This window comes from Odocoileus virginianus, chromosome 19, assembly GCF_023699985.2.
Source record: "Odocoileus virginianus isolate 20LAN1187 ecotype Illinois chromosome 19, Ovbor_1.2, whole genome shotgun sequence".
Taxonomy (NCBI): Eukaryota; Metazoa; Chordata; class Mammalia; order Artiodactyla; family Cervidae; genus Odocoileus; species Odocoileus virginianus.
The window spans coordinates 10059422-10085823 of record NC_069692.1 but is presented as its reverse complement, the minus strand read 5'-3'; the positions used below and the strand labels follow the sequence as shown (position 1 = coordinate 10085823).

Sequence of the window (26402 nt, the reverse complement as noted above, 5' to 3'; positions counted from 1 at the left end):
ACAGCTAACATTGTGCTTACTAGTGGAAGACTGAATGCTTTCTCTCTAAAGCCAGGGGAAAAAAGAGAGGAATATCTTCTCTTACCATTTCTATTCAGATTACACTGGAGATTCTAGCCATTGCTGCCAAGTTAAAAAGAAAGAGAAGGAAAGGTATTGAGATTGCAAAGAAGTAAAAACTGACTTTTATTACAGATCACATGATCACCTATGCAGAAAATGTGATGAAATTTACCAAAAAGAACTATTAAGTGTCTTTAACAAAATTGTAGGATACAGAGCCAATAATATAAAATAAGTTATTATTTCTCAATATTGGCACCAAACAATCAGGAATTGAAATGGAAAATAATATCATTTACCATATCAAAAATGTGAAATACTTTGAAATGCATCTGATAAAATATGTGTGAGACTTGTATACTGAAAACTACAAAATATTGCTGAGAGAAGTTAAAGCAGATCTAAATAAATTGAGAGACAGGCTGTATATACATGGATTGGAAAACTCTGTATTGTTAAGATGTCAGTTCACTCCCAACTGATCAATAGATTTAATATGATCTAAATCAGAATCCCAACTGACATTTTTTGTCAAAGTTGATCAGCTCTGTCTAAAACTCAAAAGGAAGTACAGAGGATTAAAAAGCTAAAACAACTTTGGAAAAGAACAAAATTGGAAAAGTAACTTTACCTGATTTCAGTTAATATAAATTTATAGTAAAGATAGTGCAATATTAGTATAAAGTTGGGCAGATAGATCAACAGAACAAAATAAATAATTGTTTAAGAGAACCAAAGATATGTGATTAAAATTTATTTTTAACAAAGGCACAAAGGCAATACAATGGGGAAAGAATAGTTTTTTCGGCAAATAGTGCTGGAACAATCTGATGTCCATCTGCAAAAAAGGAAAAAGAAAAAAGATCATATAATCATAGCTCACACCCTTTGTGAAAACTGACAATGTATTATAGACCTAAATGTGCAACCCTAAAATTATAATGCCTCTAGAAGAAATACAGGATAAAATATTTGTGACCATAACGTAAAGATTTCTTAAATATGACACCAAAAGCATAATCCATGAAAGGCAAACTTGATCAGTAGGATTTCATCATAATTTCTGTTCTTTGAAAGACACTATGAAGAGAATGAAAAAGAAATCTGTACACTGGAGAAAGTATTTGCAAATCATGTGTCTGATCAAGGACTTTTATCTAGAGTCACTCAGGAGTAAAAACAAGTCAATAAAAATGGGCAAAGAATATATACCTGTGGCAAGTAAATTAATGAAAAGCCCATGAAAAACATGTTCAACGTCGTCAGTCATCAGGGAAGTGCAAAGAAAAACCACCGTAAGATGCCATACTACACCCGTTAGAATGGTAAAGAGTAAATAAACTGAAACACACATGTCCTTCTGGTAGACATGTAACATGATGCAATCATTTTGGAAGTAGTTTGGCAGTTTCTTAGATATTTATTTCCAAATGACTTGAACACTCCACTCCTGGGCAATTACCCAAGGGAAATTAAAGCATATGTCCATACAAATACTTGTATACTAATGTTTATAGCAGCTTTACTTGTAATAACCAAAAACTGGAGTCACCTCAGATGTCCATCCATAGATGAATGGATAGACAGTTTTGGCATGTCCACAAAGGGCAGTACAACTTCAGTTATAGAAAGGAATGATACATGCAACAATATGATGAGTCTCAAAAGGATGATGTCAGTGAAAGAATCCAGACCTGCCCCCATCCCCACCCAAAGAAAAAAAGTATGATTTTCTTTACAGAAAATGTAGAAAATACAAGCTAATGTATATTTACTGAAAATGAATTGGTGGCGGCTAAGGGACAGCAGGGCAAGCAAGTGAGGAAGGATAGGAAGGAGGATTTATAAACGAGATTGATCGAAGAAGCCTTCAGGGTGATGGGTACACTCCTCATCTTGATGATGCTGATAGTTTTATAGGCACATATATTTATCAGCACTTATCAAATAGTATACTTTAAATACATGCAGTTTTGTATATCTCAATTATACTTCAATAAAACTATTTTTTAAACTACCAGAATGCCACCAGATTTGTTTTTACAAGTTCAGTTAAAACTTTGAATTCTGAGGAATTCAAATGTGATAGATATTTAGCATTTAGATTCTCATGATTTTCAGGAATTTTTTCCTGCATGTTTTATGTCTTTGTTCAGTTTTCTGAAATTCTTTGCCTGGAAACTCTTTATTTCATGAAGAAGTAGCGCAGTATAAATGCATACAAACTACTGGTGAGAATATGTACTCATGCTTAAGTCGCTAAGTCCTGTTCGACTCATTGTGGCCCTATGGACTGTGGCCTGCCAGGCCATTCTCCTCTGACCATGGGATTTCCCAGACAAAAATGCTGGAGTGGGTTGCCATTTCCTTCTCCAGGGGATCTTCCCGACCCAGCAATCCAACTCACCTCTCCTATATTGGCAGGCATGTCCTTTACTGTTGAGCCACCAGAGAATATAGATTGGTGCAGTCACTGTGTTAAAACATTCCTAATGTAAAATATGCATATCCTCTACCACCTAGCAGTTCTCTTTCTAGGTACGGATCAAAAAACAGCAGCTCTTAAACTGGTCTCCAGTCATTTTTGTACTCTTTAATTATTGAGGAATTCAAAGAGCTTTTGTTTATGAGTTGTATCTTTAGATATTTACTTGTGTTAGAAATCAAAACTGAGAAAAGTTAGAAATATTTTTCATTTTTAAATAATCATAGTAAATATACTAACAGGTTAACACAAGACTTTTAGGGAGAATAATCATTTTTCAAAACAAGAGACAAATAAGGGTGGTATTGTTTTATGTTTCCATGAATCTCTTTAATATTTTGCTTAGTAGAAGAGGGACACTTGTATCTGTTTCTGTATTCAGTCTGTTAGGATATATTGTCTTAGTTGAAGCGTATGAGGAAAATCTGGCCTCACACAGATAGACAGTTGGAAAAGGAAGGACCTTTTCAGATAATTGTGGATATTCTTCTTTGATGGGTGCTGGGTGCTGTGCTGTTTAGTCGCTCAGTCGGCCGACTCTTTAAGACCCAATGGACTGTAGCTGTCAGGCTCCTTTGTCCATGGGGATTCTCCAGGCAAGAATACTGGAGTGGGTTGCCATGCCCTTCTCCAGGGGATCTTCCCAAACCAGGGATAGAATCCAGGTCTTCTGCATTGTAGGAGGATTCTTTACCATCTGAGTGAACCACCAGGAAAGCCCAAAAATACAAGGGCTCATCTGGGACCTGAACCCTGGACCTCTCACGCCTGAGGCAGGAACTATCCACCTAGACCAACCAGCCAGCCTGCTCTCTAAGTGGTAATTTCTTAAATTTAAGTTGCAGTGTTGAATCTGAAATCACATCAGTGAACTTTCTATATTCTGTTGCATTAAAATCCTTTGGCATTTGTTGATCTGTACTTTGAATGAATTGATCGCATTATTTTGTAATATGCACTAGTCATTTGGAAAATACTGGCTCAAGTGAGTTATTTACATCTTCTAAATGTTGACACATTTAATTTTAATAGTATCAAAAATGATGCTCATTAATATCACCAACAATTTTATTTGAAAAGTCTTGAAGTACTAGAGAGTTCCCAGGCTTGCCATGGCAGAGATAAGTTTTCTGAAATTATAATTTTTACTTAAAGACTGAAATTTATCAATGGCAACAAGTGCTGCCTTTCATTTCTTTAAAGTGACAGGTTTATTTTATTTTTGAGAAATAACTGTTGAATACCATGTCTGAATCATGATGGTTTGAAATCTGTCAATCATACTTTTAAGTGAAAACAGTAGTCTGTGACAAAAGTGGTTAGTTCAGCTCATAATTCAAGCACACAATTGCTTTTTCTTGAAATAGAAATTTCTATTGAAATTCCTATTTGTTAGACATCAGAAATGCCTTATGCATCTTCCCATTTAGGGACAGAACAGGGTCATCTAACATTTTCTATAAAGATTTAATGAGTAATATATTAGGCTTTGTGAACCACAGAATTGAGTTTGAGTTGAGTGTTATAATGATTCACCTATATCACTGCAGTGTGAAAGCAGCCTTAGATAATATATAAACAAATGAGTGTGATTGTGTACCAATAAAACTTTATTTACAAAAACAGGAAGAACTCTCCAAAAACAAAAGCCCAGGACCAGATGGCTTCACAGGAGAATTCTGTCAAGCATTCAGAGAAGAGCTAATGCCTAGCCTTCTAAAACTCTTTCAAAAAATGGCAGAGGAAGGAACACTTCCAAACTCATTCTACAAGGCCACCATCACCCTGATACCAAAACCAGGCAAAGACAACACAAAAAAAGAAAACTACAGGCCAATATCACTGATGCAAAAATCCTCAACAAAATTTTAGCAAACAGATTCAGCACCACATCAAAAATCTCATACACCATGATCAAGTTGGGTTTCTTCCAGGGATGCAAGGATTCTTCAATATATGCAAATCAGTCAATGTGATATACCATATTAAAAAATTGAAAGATAAAAACTATATGATCATCTCAATAGATGCAGAAAAAGCCTTCGACAAAATTCAGCACCCATTTATGGTTAAAACTCTTCAAAAAATGGGCATAGAAGGAACCTACCTCAACATAGTAAAGGCCATATATGATAAGCTTACAGCAAACATTATTCTCAATGGTGAAAAACTGAAAGCATTCCCCCTAAGATCAGGAGCCAGGAAAGGGGGCCCACTTTCTCCACTGCTATTCAACATAGTTCTGGAAGTCCTAGCTACAGCAATCAGAGAAGAAAAAAGAAATACAAGGAATCCAGATCAGAAAAGAAGTAAAGCTGTCACTGTTTTCAGATGACATGATACTGTACATAGTAAACCCTAAAGAGTATCAGAAAATTACTCGAGCTAATCAGTGAATTTAGCAAAGTTGCAGGATACAAAATCAATACACAGAAATCACTTGCATGTCTATGTACTAATGGTGAAAAATCAGAAAGAGAAATTAAGGAATCAATCCCATTCACCATTGTAGCAAAAAGAATTAAATATCTAGGAATAAACTTACCTAAGGAGACAAAAGAATTGTACATAGAAAATCATAAGACACTAATGAAAGAAATCAAAGATGACATGAACAGATGGAGAGCTATTCAATGTTGCTGGGTGGGAAGAATCAATATTATGAAAATGACTATACTACCAAATGCAATCTATAGAGTCAGTGTGAACCCTATCAAATGACCAATGACATTTTTCACAGAACTAAAACAAAAAAAATCACAATTCATATGGAAGCACAAACGACCCCAAATAGCCACAGCAGTCTTGAGAAAGAAGAATGAAGCCGGAGGAATCAACCTTCCTGACTTCAGATTATACTACAAAGCTACAGTCATCAAGACAGTATGGTACTGGCACAAAAACAGAAATATAGACCAATGGAATAAGGTAAAAATCCCAGAAAGAAACCCATGCACTTATGGGTACCTTATTTTTGACAGAGGAGGCAAGAAGGTACAATGGAGCGAAGACAGCCTCTTCAATAAATGGTGCTGGGAAAACTGGACAAGCTACATGTGTAAGAATGAAATTGGAACACTTCCTAACACCATACACAAAGATAAACTCAAAATGGATTAAAGACCTAAATGTAAGACCAGACACTATAAAACTCTCAGAGGAAAACATAGGCAGAACCCTCAATGACATAAATCAAAGCAAGATCCTCTATGACCCACCTCCTAGAGTAACAGAAACAAAAGTAAACAAGTGGGACCTAATTAAACCTAAAAGCTTTTGCACAGCAAAGGGAACTATAAGCAAGGTGAAAAGACAACCCTCAGAATGGGAGAAAATAATAGCAAATGAAACAACTGACAAAGGATTAATTTCCAAAATATACAAGCAGCTCATACAACTCAATACCAGAAAAACAAACAACACAATCAAAAAGTGGGGAAAAGACCTAAACAGACATTTCTCCAAGGAAGACATACCGGTGGCTAACAAACACATGAAAAGATGCTCAACATCACTCAGTGTTAGAGAAATGCAAATCAAAGCTACAATGAGATAGTCACCTCACTCCAGTCAGAATGGCCATCCTCAAAAAGTCTACCAACAATAAATGCTGGAAAGGGTGTGGAGAAAAGGGAATGCTCTTGCACTGTTGGTGGGAATGTAAATAGATACAGCCACGGAAGACAGTATGGAGATTCCTTAAAAAACCAGGAATAAAACCACCATATGACCCAGCAATCCCACTCCTAGGCATATACCCTGAGGAAATCAAAATTGAAAGAGACACATGTATCCTATTTGCCATTGCAGCACTGTTTACAATAGCTAGAACTTGGAAGCAACCTAGATGTCCATCAACAGATGAATGGATAAAGCAGTTGTGGTACATATGCACAATGGAATATTACTCAGCCATAAAAAGGAATGCCTTTGAGTCAGTTCTAATGAGGTGGATGAACCTAGAACCTATTATACAGAGTGAAGTAAGTCAGAAAGAGAAATATAAATATTGTATTCTAATGCATATATACAGAATCTAGAAAAATAGTACTGAAGAATTTACTTACAGGGCAGCAATGGAGAAATAGGCATAGAGAATAGACTTATGGACATGGGGAGAGGGGAGGAGAGGGTGAGATGGAAAGAGTAACATGGAAACTTACATTACCATGTGTAAAATAGATAGCCAACGGGAATTTGCCGTATGGCTCAGGAAACTCAAACAGGAGCTCTGTATCAACCTAGAGGGGTGGGGTGGTGAGGGAGATGGGAGGGAAGTTCAAAAGGGAGGGGATATATGTATACCTATGGCTGATTCAGGGTGAGGTTTGACAGAAAACAACAAAATTCTGTAAAGCAATTGTCCTTCAATAAAAAAATAAATGAATATAAAAAAATAAAGCAGCATGAAAAAGCAATAAGTAAAGGATGATTTGAAAACAACAACAACAAAAAAACCAGCAAGCAGACCTGGTTTGCCCAGCAAGCTGTAGTTTGCCAATCCTGACATAGAGTATTACAAAGATGAGTATACTAAAATTATGATTTTATAAAATTAATAACTTACTTCTTCACTAGGAACTTCTCAGTGGCCTTCTTTCTGTCATCCTTCTCCCGTCTCCACTCAAGAGCACCCATCTTTACCTCTCTTCATTGTGTAACCCTCTCTGAGGCTAATCCCAACATCTGAGCCCTGGGTTCTAGACCTTATCCTTCCTGGAGAACAACCCATAAAATACCTCTACTGTCTTTTCAAACTCAGCTCTTTTTGACTTTTCTTTCTTGGTCTCATCTCCCAGCTTTAAATATCACATCCAGTCTGTGCTTGGGCTTTATTTATTTACTTTACATGGCAGCAGTCTCCTAGTCACAACAGGGTTCTAGTTGCTCAGCCTTTCGGTAGTGTTTGATACCAGTTATCCCTAATTGCTCCTTGAAATATTTGGAGCTTTCTTCTTAATTGGCTCCAAAATTTTAATTTTCCCAGGCTTCTCTCTACCATTCTGGCTGCTGTTTCACTCAGTTGTTTTCCAGTCATCTCTTAAATATTAGCGATAGTCGCTCAGTTGTATCTGACTCTTTGCAACCCCGTGGTCTGTCCATGGAATTCTCCAGGCAAGGATACTGGAGTAGGTTGCTGTTCCCTTCTCCAGGGGATCTTCCTGACCCAGAGATCAAACCTGGGTCTCCTGCCTTGCAGGCGGATTCTTTATCACCTGAGCTACCAGGGAAGCCCTCCTATTGGTCTTTCTTAATTTTGCTTCTTATTTCCTTATTTATAACAGATGCTTTTCACTGTTCTGTGTATGATCCATGGGTTATCCCCTCTGCATGCATGATCTCATCTCCTGTATCGTTGCTGTTGTTATTCAATCGGTCAGCCATGTCCAACTCTTTGTGAGCCCATGGACTGCAGCACGCCAGGCTTCCCTGTCCTTCATTATCTCTAGGAGTTTGCTCAAATGCATATCTGTTGTGTTGATGATGCCGTCCAACCATCTCATCCTCTGTTGCCCTCTTCTCCTGCTCTCAATCTTTCCCAGCATCAGGGTCTTTTCCAGTGAGTCAGCTCTTTGTATCAGGTGGCCAAGGTATTGGAGCTTCAGCTTCGGCATCAGTCCTTCCACTGAATAGGGTTGATTTCCTTTAGGATTGACTGGTTGGATCTCCTTGCTGTCCAAGGGACTTCCAAGAGTCTTCTCCAACACCACAGTTTGAAAGCATCAGTTCATCCGTGCTCAGCCTTCTTTTTGGTTCAACTCTCACATCCATACATGACTACTGGAAAAACCATAGCTTTGACTATACAGACCTTTGCTGACAAAGTAATGTCTCTGTTTTTTATTTTTATTTTATTTTATTTTTTTGTTTTTTTTTTGCCATTTATTTTGATTAGTTGGAGGCTAATTACTTTACATCATTGCAGTGGTTTTTGTCATACATTGAAATGAATTAGCCATGGATTTACATGTATTCCCCATCCTGGTCCCCCCTCCCACCTCCCTCTCCACCCGATCCCTCTGGGTCTTCCCAGTGCACCAGGCCTGAGCACTTGTCTCATGCACCCAACCTGGGCTGGTGATCTGTTCACACTTGATAATATACATGTTTCGATGCTGTTCTCTTGAAACATCCCACCCTCGCCTTCTCCCACAGAGTCCACAAGTCTGTTCTATACATCTGAGTCTCTTTTTCTGTTTTGCATATAGGGTTATCATTACCATCTTTCTAAATTCCATATATATGTGTTAGTATACTGTAATGGTCTTTATCTTTCTGGCTTACTTTGCTCTGTATAATGGGCTCCAGTTTCATCCATCTCATTAGAACTGATTCAAATGAATTCTTTTTAATGGCTGAGTAATATTCCATGGTGTATATATACCACAGCTTCCTCATCCATTCATCTGCTAATGGGCATCTGGGTTGCTTCCATGTCCTGGCTATTATAAACAGTGCTGCGATGAACATTGGGGTGCATGTGTCTCTTTCAGATCTGGTTTCCTTGGTGTGTATGCCCAGAAGTGGGATTGCTGGGTCATATGGCAGTTCTATTTCCAGCTTTTTAAGAAATCTCCACACTGTTTTCCATAGCGACTGTACTAATTTGCATTCCCACCAACAGTGTAAGAGGGTTCCCTTTTCTCCACACCCGCTCCAGCATTTATTGCTTGTAGACTTTTGGATAGCAGCCATCCTGACTGATGTGTAATGGTACCTCATTGTGGTTTTGATTTGCATTTCTCTGATAATGAGTGATGTTGAGCATCTTTTCATGTGTTTTTGTGCCATCTGTATGTCTTCCTTGGAGAAATGTCTGTTTAGTTCTTTGGCCCATTTTTTGATTGGGTCATTTATTTTTCTGGAGTTGAGCTGCAGGAGTTGCTTGTATATTTTTGAGATTAATCCTTTGTCTGTTGCTTCACTTGCTATTATTTTCTCCCAATCTGAGGACTGTCTTTTCACCTTGCTTATAGTTTCCTTTGTTGTGCAAAAGCTTTTAAGTTTCATTAGGTCCCATTTGTTTATTTTTGCTTTTGTTTCTAAAATTCTGGGATGTGGGTCATAGAGGATCCTGCTGTGATTTATGTCGGAGAGTGTTTTACCTATGTTCTCCTCTAGGAGTTTGATAGTTTCTGGTCTTACATTTAGATCTTTAATCCATTTTGAGTTTATTTTTGTGTATGGTGTTATAAAGTGTTCTAGTTTCATTCTTTTACAGGTGGTTAACCAGTTTTCCCAGCACCACTTGTTAAAGAGGTTGTCTTTTTTCCGTTGTATATCCTTGCCTCCTTTGTCGAAGATAAGGTGACCATAGGTTCGTGGATTTATCTCTGGGCTTTCTATTCTGTTCCATTGATCTATATTTCTGTCTTTGTGCCAGTACCATACTGTCTTGATGACTGTGGCTTTGTAGTATAGTCTGAAGTCAGGCAGGTTGATTCCTCCAGTTCCATTCTTCTTTCTCAAGGTTACTTTGGCTATTCGAGGTTTTTTGTATTTCCATACAAATTGTGAAATTATTTGTTCTAGTTCTGTGAAAAATACCGTTGGTAGTTTGATAGGGATTGCATTGAATCTATAGATTGCTTTGGGTAGTATAGCCATTTTGACAATATTGATTCTTCCAATCCATGAACACGGTCTCTTTCTCCATCTGTTTGTGTCCTCTTTGATTTCTTTCATCAGTGTTTTATAGTTTTCTATGTATAGGTCTTTTGTTTCTTTAGGTAGATATACTCCTAAGTATTTTATTCTTTTTGTTGCACTGGTGAATGGTATTGTTTCCTTAATTTCTCTTTCTGTTTTCTCATTGTTAGTGTATAGGAATGCAAGAGATTTCTGTGTGTTAATTTTATATCCTGCAACTTTACTATATTCGTTGATTAGCTCCAGTAATTTTCTGGTAAGAGTCTTTAGGGTTTTCTATGTAGAGGATCATGTCATCTGCAAACAGAGAGAGGTTCACTTCTTCTTTTCCTATCTAGATTCCTTTTACTTCTTTTTCTGCCCTGATTGCTGTGGCCAACACTTCCAAAACTACGTTGAATAGTAGTGGTGAGAGTGGGTAACCTTGTCTTGTTCCTGATTTCAGGGGAAATGCTTTCAGTTTTTCACCATTGAAGGTGATGCTTGCTGTGGGTTTGTCATATATAGCTTTTATTATGTTGAGGTATGTTCCTTCTATTCCTGCTTTCTGGAGAGTTTTAATCATAAATGGATGTTGAATTTTGTCAAAGGCTTTTTCTGCATCTACTGAGATAATCATATGGTTTTTATTTTTCAATTTGTTAATGTGGTGTATTACATTGATTTGCAAATATTAAAGAATCCTTGCATTCCTGGGATAAAGCCCACTTGGTCATGGTGTATGATTTTTTTAATATGTTGTTGGATTCTGTTTGCTAGAATTTTGTTAAGGCTTTTTGCATCTATGTTCATCAGTGATATTGGCCTGTAGTTTTCTTTTTTTGTGGCATCTTTGTCTGGTTTTGGAATTAGGGTGATGGTGGCCTCATAGAATGAGTTTGGAAGTTTACCTTCTGCAATTTTCTGGAAGAGTTTAAGTAAGATAGGTGTTAGCTCTTCTCTAAATTTTTGGTAGAATTCAGCTGTGAAGCCATCTGGTCCTGGGCTTTTGTTTGCTGGAAGATTTCTGATTACAGTTTCGATTTCCTTGCTTGTGATGGCTCTGTTAAGATCTTCTATTTCTTCCTGGTTCACTTTTGGAAAGTTATACTTCTCTAAGAACTTGTCCATTTCTTCCAAGTTGTCCATTTTATTCGCATAGAGCTGCTGGTAGTAGTCTCTTATGATCCTTTGTATTTCAGTGTTGTCTGTTGTGATCTCTCCATTTTCGTTTCTAATTTTGTTAATTTGGTTCTTCTCCCTTTGTTGCTTAATGAGTCTTGCTAATGGTTTGTCAATTTTGTTTATTTTTTCAAAAAACCAGCTTTTAACTTTGTTGATTTTTGCTATGGTCTCTTTAGTTTCTTTTTCATTTATTTCTGCCCTAATTTTTAAGATTTCTTTCCTTCTACTAACCCTGGGGTTCTTCATTTCTTCCTTCTCTAGTTGCTTTAGGTGTAGTTAGGTTATTTATTTGACTTTTTTCTTGTTTCTTGAGGTAGGCCTGTAATGCTATGAATCTTCCCCTTAGCACTGCTTTTACAGGGTCCCATAGGTTTTGGGTTCTTGTGTTTTCATTTTCATTCATTTCTATGCATATTTTGATTTCTTCTATGATTTGTTGGTTATTCAGAAGCGTGTTGTTTAGCCTCCATATGTTTGAATTTTTAATAATTTTTTTTCCTGTAATTGAGATCTAATCTTACTGCACTGTGGTCAGAAAAGATGACTGGAATGATTTCAGTAGTTTTGAAATTACCAAGACTAGATTTATGGCCCAGCATGTGATCTCTTCTGGAGAAGGTTCCGTGTGCACTTTAGAAAAAGGTGAAGTTGTTGTTTTGGGGTGAAATGTCCTAGAGATGTCAATTAGGTCTAGCTGGTCCATTGTGTCCTTTAAAGTTTGTGTTTCCTTGTTCATTTTCTGTTTAGTTGATCTATCCATAGTTGTGAGTGGGGTATTAAAGTCTCCTACTATTATTGTGTTACTATTAATTTCCTCTTTCATACTCGTTAGCCTTTGCCTTACATATTGCGGTGCTCCTATGTTGGGTGCATATATATTTATAATTGTTATATCTTCTTCTTGGATTGATCCTTTGATCATTATGTAGTGTCCATCTTTGTCTCTTTTCACAGCCTTTATTTGAAAGTCTATTTTATCTGATATGAGTATTGCGACTCCTGCTTTCTTTTGGTCTCCGTTTGCGTGGAATATTTTTTTTCCAGCCCTTCACTTTTAGTCTGTATGTGTCCCTTGTTTTGAGGTGGGTCTCTTGTAGACAGCATATATAGGGGCCTTGCTTTTGTATCCATTCAGCCAGCCTTTGTCTTTTGGTTGGGGCATTCAACCCATTTACATTTAAGGTAATTATTGATAGGTATGGTCCCTTTGCCATTTACTTTGTTGTTTGGGGTTCACGTTTATACCACCTTTCTGTGTTTCCTGTCTAGAGAAGATCCTTTAGTATTTGTTGAAGAGCTGGTTTGGTGGTGCTGAATTCTCTGAGCTTTTGCTTGTCTGTAAAGCTTTTGAGTTCTCCTTCATATCTGAATGAGATCCTTGCTGGGTAGAGTAATCTAGGTTGTAGGTTATTCTCTTTCATTACTTTAAGTATGTCCTGCCATTCCCTTCTGGCCTGAAGGGTTTCTATTGAGAGATCAGCTGTTATCCTTATGGGAATCCCTTTGTGTGTTATTTGTTGTTTCTCCCTTGCTGCTTTTAATATTTGTTCTTTGTGTTTGATCTTTGTTAATTTGATTAATATGTGTCTTGGGGTGTTTCGCCTTGGGTTTATCCTGTTTGGGACTCTCTGGGTTTCTTGGACTTGGGTGGCTATTTCCTTCCCCATTTTAGGGAAGTTTTCAGCTATTATCTCCTCGAGTAACTTCTCATGACCTTTCTTTTTGTCTTCTTCTTCTGGGACTCCTATGATTCGAATGTTGGGGCATTTCACATTGTCCCAGAGGTCCCTGAGGTTGTCCTCATTTCTTTTGATTCTTTTTTCTTTTTTCCTCTCTGCTTCATTTATTTCCACCATTTTATCTTCTAACTCACTTATCCTATCTTCTGTCTCTGTTATTCTACTCACGGTTCCCTCCAGAGTGTTTTTGATCCCATTTATTTCATTATTAATTTTTAATTGACTTTTTTTTATTTCTTCTAGGTCCTTGTTAAACATTTCTTGCATCTTCTCAATCTTTGTCTCCAGGCTATTTATTTGTTACTCCATTTTGTTTTCAAGATTTTGGATCATTTTTATTATCATTATTCTAAATTCTTTTTCAGGTAGATTCCCTACTTCCTCCTCTTTTGTTTGACTTGGTGGGCTTTTTTCATGTTCCTTTACCTGTTGGGTATTTCTCTGCCTTTTCATCTTGTTTAGATTGCTGTGTCTGGAGTGGGCCTTCTGTATTTCTTGTGGTCTGTGGTTCCTTTTTATTGTGGAGGTTTCACCCAGTGGGTGGGGTTGGACGATTGGTTTGTCAAGGTTTCCTGGTTAGGGAAGCTTGTGTCAGCGTTCTGGTGCGTGGAATTCTATTTGTTCTCTCTGGAGTGCAATGGAGTGTCCAGTAATGAGTTTTGCGATGGGTCTATGTGTTAGGTGTGACTTTGGACAGCCTGTATGTTGACACTCAGGTCTATTTTCCTGCGTTGCTAAAGAATTTGCGTGGTATGTCTTGTACTGGAGCTTATTGGCTCTTGGGTGGTGGTTGGTTTTGGTGTAGGTATGGAGGCTTTTGGATGGTCTCTTATTCCTTAATGTTCCGTGTAGTCAGGAGTTTTCTGGTTTTCTCAGGTTTTGGGCTTAAGTCTCCTGCCTCTGGATTTCAGTTTTATTCTTCCAGTAGTCTCAAGACTTCTCCAACTATACAGCACTGATAATAAAACTTCTAGGTTAATGGTGAAAAGATTCTCCACCATGAGAGACAACCAGAGAGGTTCACAGAGTTACATGAAGAATAGGAGAGGGAGGAAGGAGATAGAGGTGAGCAGGAGGAGAAAAAGGGGACTCAAGAGGAGAGAGACAGATCTACGCAGTTATCTGTTCCCAAAGTGTTCTCCGTAGCCCAGACACCCACAAAGATTCACAGAGTTGGATTGGGAAGAGAAGGGGAAAGGAGGAAATAGAGGTGTTCTGAGGTAGAAAACAGAGAGTCAAAAGTGGGAGAGTAATCACCACACTCCTGAATAGAAATGGGAACTGAATATTGGATTCTTAAATGTCCAAAATTTATATCACATACTGAAAAACAAAGATTAAAAATCTAGTGTAGAGGTTAGACTCTTTGAAATACAACATTTAAAAACAAAAACAAAAAAATTTAGAAATGGATATGAAGTTCAGTTTAAAAATAGGGTTTTTCTCTCTTTTTTTTTTGGCAAGGTTATAGTGAAATGAAAATGAAAATTAAGGAATAATAGAGCAGTATTAGAGGACTTTAAAAGTAAATAGGAGAGAAAAACAAAAAAAGAAAAAAAAAACAAAATTTTTTTTCCCTAATTAAAAAAATCGTAAAAATATATGAAAATGAAAGTTGAGGAGTAATGGGGGAGTAATAGGGAATTTTAAAAGAAAATAAAAGAGAAAAAATATAAAAAAAATTTTTTTTAATTAAAAAAAATATATATATATATATACATATATATCTAGGAATTCCTCTGGAGTTGTTGCGGTCAGTGTAGGTACAGTTCAATTTCAAATAGCTCCTCTTTCCAGCTTACACTTCTCGATATCTATAGGCCCCTTCCGGTGTAGTCGGTGTTACCTTCAGGGATTTTTATCTGTTGCACCGGTCCTTTCTGAAGCGGTTCCCTTTGTTTATTTGGCTTCTATTTGCCGTCTCTTCGGTGTCTAATTTCTGTCCTGACACAGGCCGGTGGAGGTGATCTCTTATTTAGGTTCTCTAGTTCAGTTCAGTCCTGCTACGGGGAGGGCGGGGCGCTGCAGACAGATACCGCTCTGTGTGGATAGCGCTCACCGTGTTCCGGCCACACTGGGTTTGCCCCGCTCACGGGTGTCAGTGCTTTCCCCGTCTACACTGCTCAGGCTCCCGGCTGCTCTATATGGAGTGGGCCCTGCGTTGAGTGCGGTTCCAGTTTTCGGGTACTCCACAAAAGCGCGGATTCGGTTGCGCCTGCGTATTGTGCCTTCCCCGGCCTGAACGGTTCAGGCAGCCAGAGGCTTGGGCGCACTCTCCCCAGATGCGGCGCGCCTTTTCCCTCCGCGGCCCCAGCGCGCGCCGCCAGTCGGGTCTCAGGAAGTCTTTAGATAGGAACCCGGAGGCCTGTTTGCAGTGTGGGAGGGGGTGGCTTCTCAGGGGCTCAGTTTGCCCTTTTCCCCTCCCCCCTGCCTCCTACCTCCAGCAGGGATGGGCCGGCTCTTCTCTGGAGTTTCTCAGTCCCTTTGTTTTGCGAACCGCCGGCAGTGTGTTCTGGCCGGTTAATTTTGACCCTTTCTATCCCACAGTTAAAAAAAGTTCCCTTCGATTGCTCTCAGGGTCTTCGGGCCGGTCCTTACCCTAAGCAATGCCGCCTGCTCCTCTCCATTCCGCCCCCGCTTGTTGCTGGCGGGTACAGGCGTCTGGAGTACTTTTCTGCTGGGAGTTGCTTTTAGGCATGTAATCTGTGGGCCTTGTTTAATTTTTCCTCCCAGTTAGATTGCCGAAAACTTCCCCCAGTCCCGCCAGTGCGAGGGTTTCCTGGTGGTTGGAAACTTCCTCTATTAAGACTCCCTTCCCGGGACGGGTCTCCGTCCGTAGCTCTTTTGACTCCCTTTTTATCCTTTATATTTTGTCCTACCTCCCTTTGAAGACAATGGGCTGCTTTTCTGGGTGCCTGATGTCCTCTGCTAGCGATCAGAAGTTGTTTTGTGAAATTTGCTCAGCGTTCAAATGTTCTTTCGATGAATTTGTAGGGGAGAAAGTGGTCTCCCCGCCCTATTCCTCCGCCATCTTGGCTCCTCCCCATGTCTCTGTTTTTTAATATGCTGTCTAGGTTTGTCACAACTTTTCTTCCAAGGAGCCAGTGTCTTTTAATTTCGTGGCTGCAGTCACCGCCCACGGTGATTTTGGAGTCCAAGAAAATAAAAACTCTGTCACTGTTTCCATTTTTCCCCATCTGTTTGACATGAAGTGATGGGACCAGATGCCATGATCTTAGTTTTCTGAATACTGAGTTTTAAGCCATATTTTTCACTCTCCTCTTTCACTCTCATCAAGAGGCTGTTTAATTCCTCTTTGCTTTCTGCCATTAGGATGGTGTCAATCATCTGCACATCTGAGGTTATTGATATTTCTGTATGCAATCTTGATTCCAGCTTGTGCTTCATCCAGCCCGACATGTCACATAATGTACTGTGTATATAAATTAAATAGGCAGAGTGACAATATGCAGTCTTGACGGACTCCTTTCCCAATTTGGAACCAGTCTGTTGTTCCATGTCTGGCTGTCACTGTTGTTTGTTGTTGCTGGTGATTCCCAAAGTTGTGTCTAGGCCTTGTGTTTCTCCTAAGCTTTAGAACCAGCTTCCAGTCCTCTGAGCTTCCCTGGTGGTTCAGATGGTAAACAGTCTGCGTGCAATACTGGGGACCCTGTTTCGATCCCTGGGTCAGATAGATCCCCTGGAGAAAGAAGTGGCAACCCACTCCAGTACTCTTGCCTGAAGAATCCCATGGACAGAAGAGCCTGGCAAGCCCCAGCCTGTGGGGGTCGCAAAAACTGAGCGACTAACATTTCACTTCTTTCCAGTCCCCTGTCAGACATCTCAACTTGAGTTCCAACAGCTACTTCATATATATCATGTCAAAAATAGTTTATATCTCCTTTGGAACCAGCTTTCCTCCTGTGTCAGTAAAAAAGCATTCATTGGGCCCTAAACTAGAAATCTGTAATTAAATTTAAGATTCCTTTTCCTTTTGCCTACAATATCTGAGTGCTCACTCGCAAATCCCCATCAGTTTTACCTCCTAAATACTTTTCTGCTACTGTCATCATTTCTGTCTGTCTCCACTGCCTTTTCACGAGTTCAGGTTCATCTTCTCCCTGGCTCTCAGCTGGGCTTTCTGACTTGCCCTTGTCTCTGTTGTATCTTTTCAGACAAAGGTAATTATTTCTTATCTTGTGTTTCTTCTTACCTTGCAGGTATTATTTAGTAGTCAGCCAAGTCATGTGGGTGCCTGTAAAAGAAGAGTTCTACTGGTACTTTTCTGCTGAAATACTCCCAGGGGTTCCCCTTGCTCCATAGGTTAAAGTTGAAACTCTTTAATGTGAGGTGTGAGATCTCTCACTGGCCTTTCCTTGGCTCTTTAGTAAAGCTCTCCCCTCCATCTGTCCACATATACACAGCCCTAAACCGCCACAGTTCTCCTAGGAGGCACTCATTTTTTTAAATTTTATTTATTTTTAAAATTTATTATTTATTTTAATTGGAGGCTAATTACTTTATAATATTGTGGTGGTTTTTGCCATACATTGACAGAAATCAGCCGTGGGAGTACATGCATCCCCCATCCTGAAACCCCCCTCCCACCTCCCTCCCCATCCCATCCCTCTGGGTTGTCCCAGTGCACCAGCCCTGAGCGCCCTGTTTCATGCATCGAACTTGGACTGGTCATCTGTTTCACATATGATAATATACATGTTTCAGTGCTATTCTCTCAGAGCATCCCACCTTCACCTTCTACCACAGAGTCCAAAAGTCTGTTCTTTATATCTTTGTCTCTTCTGCTGTCTCACATATAGGGTCATCATTACCATCTTTCTAAATTCCATATATATGTGTTAGTATACTATATTGTGCTTTTCTTTCTGACTTACTTCACTCTGTATAATAGGCTCCAGTTTCATCCACCTCATTAGAACTGACTCAAGTGCATTCTTTTTAATAACTGATTAATATTCCATTGTGTATATGTACCACAACATCTTGTCTAATCATCCACCAATGGACATCTAGGTTGCTTCCATGTCCTGGCTATTGTAAACAGTGCTGCGATGAACATTGGGGTACATGTGTCTCTTTCAGTTCTGGTTTCCTTGTCCAGCAGTGGAATTGCTGGGTTGTATGGCAGTTCTGTTTCCAGTTTTTTGAGGAATCTCCACACTGTTCTCCATACTAGCTGTGCTAGTTTGCATTTCCACCAACAGTGTAAGAGGGTTCCCTTTTTTCCACACCCTCTCCAGCATTTATTGTTTGCAGACTTTTTGATAGCAGCCATTCTGACTGGTGTGAGATGGTACCTCTTATTTATTTTTTAATTGCGGAATAATTGCTTTACAATATTGTGTTCGTTTCTGCCATACATCAGCATGAATCAGCCATAGGTATACATATGTCCCCCCTTCTTGAACCTTCCTCCAACCCCATCTCATCCCTCTAGACTCAAACCCAGTGCTCTGTCACAGTCATCATTTTTTTTTACAGCTTTACTCTTTGCACATTTGCTAAAACTGTCCTCACTCCTCTCCCACATCACAGATGACTTTAGGGTCCCGCTCAGCTCTCTGCTTTCCATGGCGTCTCTGCTAATGCCCCAACCGTATTCTCAGCGCAGTTTATGGATCACAGCGTGTACAAGCATTTACGTTGGGTACCTACTTTCTTCAGACCGTTTGCAATCTCTGTAATAACCCTGTGCTCAGTCGCTTCAGTCATGTCCTGTATGACTCTTTATGACCCTGTGGACTGTAGCTGGCCAGGTTCCTCTGTCCATGTGATTTTCCAACTAGAAATATTGGAGTGAGTTGCCATGCCCTCTTCCAGGGGATCTTCCCGACTCAGAGATCAAACCCAAGTCTCCTGCAACTCCTGCATTGCAGGCTGAGTTTTTACTGCTGAGCCCCCAGGGAAGGCCTGTAATAACTCTGAAAGGTAGTAATTATTACCGCCATTTTAAAGTTAAGGAACAAAACCACAGGTATATTAAGTGATTTCTCTGAAGTTGCACATCTAAATGGTTGCTGAGCTGGGCTCTGGACCTGGGCTGTTTCCTGCTCTGTCATCCTGCATCTCTGTATTCTTCCAGGGACTTCTTTATTATCTGAGCATGTATTCATCTACTCTGATCAGCAGTACATTTCCACATCACCAGTTTAATAAATAGAGGAATAGAAGAGCTTGTAGCTGATAATGAGTTTCAGGTATAAAGCAGTTCTATGATATAATCTTGGAAAATCATGTTAGAGCATAGCAATTTGTCTTTTTCAAAGAACTGTTTATTTAGATTTGGGGGAAAGTATTTTGGTTATTATACATTTTGTTCAACACATGTTTACTGCGTGCTGTGTTCTCCAAAGCCCTGCCAGGAAACAGACATTGGTATGATTGTTTCCATCCTCCGGGAACTATAGGAACTTATGACAGACACACATCTGATGTGGATGTGTGTGTGTGTGTGTGTGTTCAGTCATGTCCGACTCTTTGCAACACCATGGACAGTAGCCCACCAGCTTTTAGACACTAAGAATAAAATGCCTCAGGTTTTTAAGCAAGGAACATGTGACTACATTCAAATAGGACCAGGATAGATTTCCTGAAGAATTGAGTAGAATTCCAATAAAAGGAGACATTATGGGATGGCTGTTCAGGGACTAGACATTTAAAATAAATATAAAGTAGGAAAAAAATCTGATTTGGTCCATTTATAATTCATATCAATGATTGATATCCTTTAATCTTAGATAAGATCTATTTCAGTGATGGAGTATCAATTTTTAAAAGTTTATTTTTTTTGTAAAATAGATGCATAAAACAAATGTGGAGCTTAAAGAGTACTAAGTGTGGATTTTAAGTGAGGAACAGGGTGGGTTTGTTGTTGGTGTCTGCTGCATGGAGTATCCTAGGCCCTGGGTATCACATATGGTCCTCTGTAGTGTGGGGATGACCTCTGATAGAATTCCTGCAGTTTTGTTTTGCTGAAGAGGTTGCCTTGTGCTGTTGCAGTAGTCTTCTTAAGGCCACACTGCCCCAGAGTGGCTTTGCTTCTGTTCCTTAGTACGTAATCTTTGGTTGCCTCAGCTAACTTTTTGACAGTGCTCTATTTTCTGGATTCTGGGCAGCCTCTTTTGGGGCTATAGATGTTTTTTCCCCCCTGAGGTACAGCTGCAATCACAGCTAATTTGTAGATGTGGACAGTGAATGTGTTACAAAGATTTGCTCTCTTATGAACTCAGGTCAAATCATAGTAGTTTAATGCCTGTATGATGGTCTGTAAAAGCCTTAGATGGGTTCAGAGGAGTTCTTCCCTCTCGTAGTGTTTACTCTCCTCTGCCACTTACATGACAAGTGTGTTCATTAGCACCCATCAAAATTAAAATCCAGTTGAAGTAGGCTTTTTGATATACTGTTTTAAAAAAATACGCTATTGCCTTCAGATGGTGTATAGAATAAACATCTGCATGTTTGAGACATTGTTCTAGAAGTGGTAACAAAAAAGATTAACATGAAGCTTAGCATTCCTGGAGTTTGTTGTTTCTAAAAGATCGACACTGGGGCCAGAAAATGGATTAAATTCAGAAGAGGATACAGAAGATAATTCAATAGAAAAAAAAAGCCCAATAAAAAGTAAATACAATGGGTAAATGTATTCATTAATATGTGTCCATGTGTGAAAATATTACATACAATTTTTGAACATTTGTTTAGCTGTTATCAATGCAACTTTGGACTCATACTTTTGTAAACAGGTTTAAATGTTTAAAATTTGAAATTGATTTTTTTTTTACACAATCATTTGTGTTATTGACTGGAATCTTCTGTTCTCTAGATTTGATCCAGGCTACCAATGAGACCAATGTTAATATTCCTCAAATGGCAGACACGCTCTTTGAGCGGGCAACGAACAGTAGCTGGGTGGTTGTATTTAAAGCTTTAGTCACTACACATCATCTCATGGTGCATGGAAATGAGGTAAAACTCATAAACCCACGTTTTCTTTTCTTGGCAGGGGAGGGAGACTGATAAGCCTTAAGTCCCTTTACACTTTTACTAATTAGAAAAATACGAGGAAGTGTATAGAAAAGTCATCTGGAGTACAGTTTTACTATTCTGTTTAGCTATTTTTCAGAAAAATGTTGTTAGACATGTATTAAATATGTATATACCATGTAAACATATTAATGGACAAAAATCTTAGGAGAAAGGAACAGAAAAATTGTTTTTCCCATTGAAAGTATTCCTATGCGCCTCTGTGTGAAAATTGCTTACATAACAGTGTTTCATTTTGAAAAACACTGACAAACTAAAAATTAGCCATTTTATATGGGATGCCTACTGAATCCTATTAAATTCAAATGTTTCTGTTATACACAGAAATGAAAGATCATAAAATTTAATTCTGATTTAGTGAGTATAATTCAGTTTTTATTCCCCATTAGAGAAAACTGGGAGACTAGGAACTATACTGAGTGAAAAAAAAAAAAAATCACGAGAATGCATATTTTTAGAAATTCCCTAAAACTGCCATTTAATATCAGAAATTGTTGAAATTAATGCTTTGAGAATATTGGTATTTGATTCTGATTTTTGTTTTTCAGAGATTTATTCAGTATTTGGCTTCTAGAAATACACTCTTCAATCTCAGCAATTTTTTGGACAAAAGTGGATCCCATGGTAAGAATATTATGTTTTTTTAATTTTCTTGCTAATGTTTTTGATACAGAATCTTTTGATTTTTTAAATTATTAATTCAAAATAATTCATTGAAAATCACTGTAACTGATAGCTCCACTGGATAAAATATAAATGTATATATAAATGTAGCTATATAGTTACTTTATAGTAGCTTTAAAATATTTAATTGTTAGGCAACTCAGCATATGAATTATATATTCATTTTATTTTTTGTCTTTCAGTATATAACCTTAAAAAATAACAGTGGGTATGCTAGATCCACAGTTGTTTATTTATGAAGGTATAGGAGGCAGTGAAGTTAAAAATACGCTCCCAACCTAAAAGTACTCAGTTTTAAGTGTTTTTGTAAATTTATAGGATTTGTACTACAATCATGTGTTCATTCATCGTATTTTCTGTTCGTCTATTATGTATAGGCAAGCACACCAAGCATGAGTAATTCTCAAATAACTACATGTATTAAGTCTGAAATAGTGAACCAAAATACAAGGAAAAATCAGAAAAGACATTCTGTGCAAAGATGGTAGCATAACTAAGTGGAATAGTCTTGGAATGTCTCATGCCAAAAGTATTTTTGCCTGAAGTAGGATTTTAAATGAGGCCTTTCTGGTACTTATTCGCCTCATCTTAGAATTGTTTACATTTGAGGAGTTTAAAAAAATTTGAACTAAGCAAAGCACAGTTGAACATATTTTATTAATTAGTTTTATTTCCTGTGTCCTTCCTCTAGGTTATGACATGTCTACCTTCATAAGGCGCTATAGTAGATATTTGAATGAAAAGGCTTTCTCTTACAGACAGATGGCATTTGATTTTGCCAGAGTGAAGAAAGGGTATGTTTTTTTTTCCTCCTATTTGTTTGAGCAGAATAAGTCTTTTCGACATACTTGATTTATCTTAACTAAGTTAAATACCAACTAATTTTGATAATGGAGGCCCAGTTTACAATCACCTAAAAAAAAAAAAAAAAAAAAAAGAAAGTCAACTAGTAACATTATGAAAGTTAGCCTTGAGGTTGCAATGTTACTGTGTTTTTATTTTCATGCAGAAAATCTGATTTGCTGCTCAAAGTTGACATGGTACAACAGTTTATTTTGTTAAAATCAACTCAAAATTCTTGAATACTTAAATACTTTTAAATAATTTTAAATGGAGAGAATTTAAACACGTTTCATTTAAAAGAATGTGGCTGTAGCTGACAATAATTATTTCAGTGTGTTTTGTGTGAGGTGAAACTGAACTGTGTGTGTGCATGGAGATCTGTTTTTGACAGGTAATATATTCTACTATTATACACTGTTGTTGCTGTTGAGCTACTAAGTTATCCCGCTCTTCTGCAACCCCATAGATGTAGCCCAGCAGTCCTCTCTGTCCATGCGATTTCCCAAGCAGGAATACTGGAGTGGTTTGCCATTTTCCTCCTCCAGGGGATCTTTCTGCCCCAGGGACCAAACCTGTGTCTCCTGCATTGGCAGGCAGATGATTCACTACTGAGCGACCAGGGCAGCCCATACTATTATACGTGCACACACACAAGCACACATACAAACACACCATAATTGAACTGATAATACTAACCTTTGGTTAGGAAAATCTCACTGATACAGAACCATTTGAATGTTTAATTTATAGTTACCATTTATTTTCCTCTAAATACTTGTTTGAATTTAATCAGAAGTGTTCAACCATAAATCTGTACAAATCTTATTGTTCAGTCACTAAGTTGTGTCTGACTCTTTGTGACCTCATGGACTGTAGCATGCCAAGCTCCTTTGTCCTCCAGTATCCCCTAGAGTTTGCTCAGATTCATGTCCATTGAGTTGATGATGCTATCTAACCACTTCTTCCTCTGCAGATCCTGTATCCATTTCTAATTTGAAATATTGGCAACATATTATAGAAAATTTAATATTTTAGTCTCAAGAATCACCCCCAAAAGATATAGCTCTTATTTTCTGATAGCTGACCTGAACTTAGCTGAAAAATATAATCTTGCCTGTTCAAAATAGATTAGTTTCTTGTGGGTGAACATTTTATAAAATTAAGATTTTGGCTTTATCCCCTTCTATTAGAGATGATTCTGGTTCATATGCCTTCCTCTGACTTCTTATGTGGCCATGGGCAGCCTTAGCTGATGTTCTAGCTCGATCATGACCTCTCCAGAGTAGGACCACAGCCTTCTTAGAAACTTCTGCACCCTGAATAGGCACATAAGGGCACTTGTGGATGCTTTCCCTGCCCCAGGAGTTGGAGAGACCCCAAAAGCTCCCATTATCAGCCTGTTCACATCACTTGGGCGTTTTCCTCTGCTGTTTCAGTCCTGTTGTTCCTTGACCATTTGGATACAGGGGCTCCTTAGGAGGCCTGCAGTGAGTGCTCCCTGCAATGCTCCCTGCAGTGCTCCATGCAGTCTCATTCTCTTCAGCTGGTTATTTACTCTCAGCTCTTTATGACCAAACTGCAAATCAGAATGTCCCTTTCATAATGTGATGGTTAATAGTATAAATTCTGCTCCTAGTCCTACAGGTTTTGAAGTCTTCCAAGACATGCTTTATCTCTCTCTCAAAAACAAACAGGCTGGGGTTTAGGGGACCTAGAGTATTAATACTAGTATTAATATTTCTTTTGTAGACTTAGAAAAGTCCATTCATAAATTCAGTTGGCTTCTTTCATCCAGACCACACTGAGGGCAGCGCGTAGAAAGCATTGCCTGTGTCACTGAGGATTGTGAGTGTAGAGAGGAGAACCGACACGGCCTCTTCCTATCTCAAAATCAACCCACCGGTCTCAGATGGTAGTGAATCCGCCTGCAGCATGGGAGACCTGGGTTTGATCCTGGGCTGGATCCCCTGGAGGAGGAAACGGCAACCCACTGCAGTATTCTTGCCTGGAGAATCCCATGGACAGAGGGGCCTGAGGGGCTGTCGTCCGTGGGGTCGCAAAGAGTTGGATACAACTGAGAGACTAAGCACGCACAGCACAGGAGGAAAATAGCTTAGAATAATGTGCGTGGTCTCAGGTTTTCCACATATAAGCAAGTTCTACCTTTTCCTCTTTTTATTAATTGTAGGGCTGATGGTGTCATGAGGACGATGGCTCCCGAGAAGCTGCTGAAGAGCATGCCCATACTACAGGGACAGATTGATGCACTGCTGGAATTTGATGTGCGTATCTCACCAGAAAATGCATCTTACACAGTTATGTTGCCTTTTGTTGGAAAGTGGGCTGCAGATAAAGAACTTCCTCAGGAAGTAGATTTAGATTCCCCTCATGTCATTGAGGGGCTTCCGTGGTAGCTCAGTTGATAAAGAATCCACATGCAATGCAGGAGACCCTGGTTCAATTCCTGGGTCAGGAAGATTTCCTTGGAGTAGGGATAGGCTACCCACTCCAGTATTCTTGGGCTTCCCTGGTGGCTTAGCTGGTAAAGAATCTGTCTGCCATGTGGGAAACCTGGGTTCGATCCCTGGGTTGGGAAGATCCCCGGGAGAAGGCAATGGCAACCCACTCCAGTATTCTTGCCTGCAGAATTCCATGGACAGAGGTACAGTCCCTGGGGTTGCAAAAAGTTGGACATGACTAAGCGACTAACACTTTCATTTTCATGTCAGTGAACTGGATGAACACTTAGTTTAGACTGTCAGTGCGGTGGAGATAATTGTGGTTTCCCAGATTGTCGGAGCAGTTTACAGGTGTTAAATAACTTCAGTCATGGAAAACCACAAGCAGTGCATTCTTGGATCCTTATGTTCAGAGCAGGATGGTGGCCTCCTGTTGTGTTTGACAGGATCAAGTGGCTGCAGAAGGGATGTCCAAGTAAATACCCCAGCCTGCTATTAAAAACCATTTTATACAGTCTGCTTGTATGACACCGTCTGCAGAAGAGAATTACTTTTCTTTTGTCATGGTCCTTCTTTTGGATGATACCAACATGACTTGTTTCTTAAAACCATACCTGTGTCATGACTCTGGTATAACTACACTAGTTTATACATGTGGTAAGATTGTATAGAACTAAACACATTTGCAGCAAGTAAAATTGGAGAAATTTGAATAAGATTGGTATATTGTATCAGTATCCATATCCTGATTGTGAGGTTGTACTATAATTTTGTAAATAGTATGTGGAATCTCTTTTTTTTTTATAATTGCATGTGGACGTGCAGTAATTTCTAAATAAAAAGTTCAATTAAAGAAATATATCTGATCTATGAAAATAAAACATTCTGACATGTAGGGAGATTTATAACTCACATTGTTAACTTTCCTCCATTTTGGTGGTTGACTAAAACAAAGATTTTCCTCAAATACTATTATTTGAAATCTCTGTTAAGATATATGGGTTAGTCTATCACCAAGTCCTAGTCACAGCACCCAACTCCCGTGAAATTTCAGATAAAGCAGCAAACCATGTTACTGTCTTATGAAAGATTTTACAGTAAGGAGTTCAGTTAGCTATATATGGAACTACTTCCCTTAACTTTTTTGTCTTTATTCATTCATTTTTCTTTGCTTTCCTTACCTTTAATGTTGGTATTGTCTTAATTAAAAGAGAAAAGAAGTCATAGAATGAGAAAGAGCAGAGCAGGGAT

General features: G+C 38.7%; 1 protein-coding gene across 1 annotated transcript in view; it reads left to right on the top strand.

The window, feature by feature from the left end:
• The window catches only part of SNAP91 (synaptosome associated protein 91), a 166489-nt gene that overhangs the window by 43730 nt on the left and 96357 nt on the right, over positions 1–26402 (top strand). Inside the window, 4 exon segments of the mRNA XM_070449843.1 lie at positions 20945–21087; positions 21714–21789; positions 22541–22643; positions 24881–24974. Of these exon segments, the coding sequence (XP_070305944.1) occupies positions 20945–21087; positions 21714–21789; positions 22541–22643; positions 24881–24974 (416 nt within the window).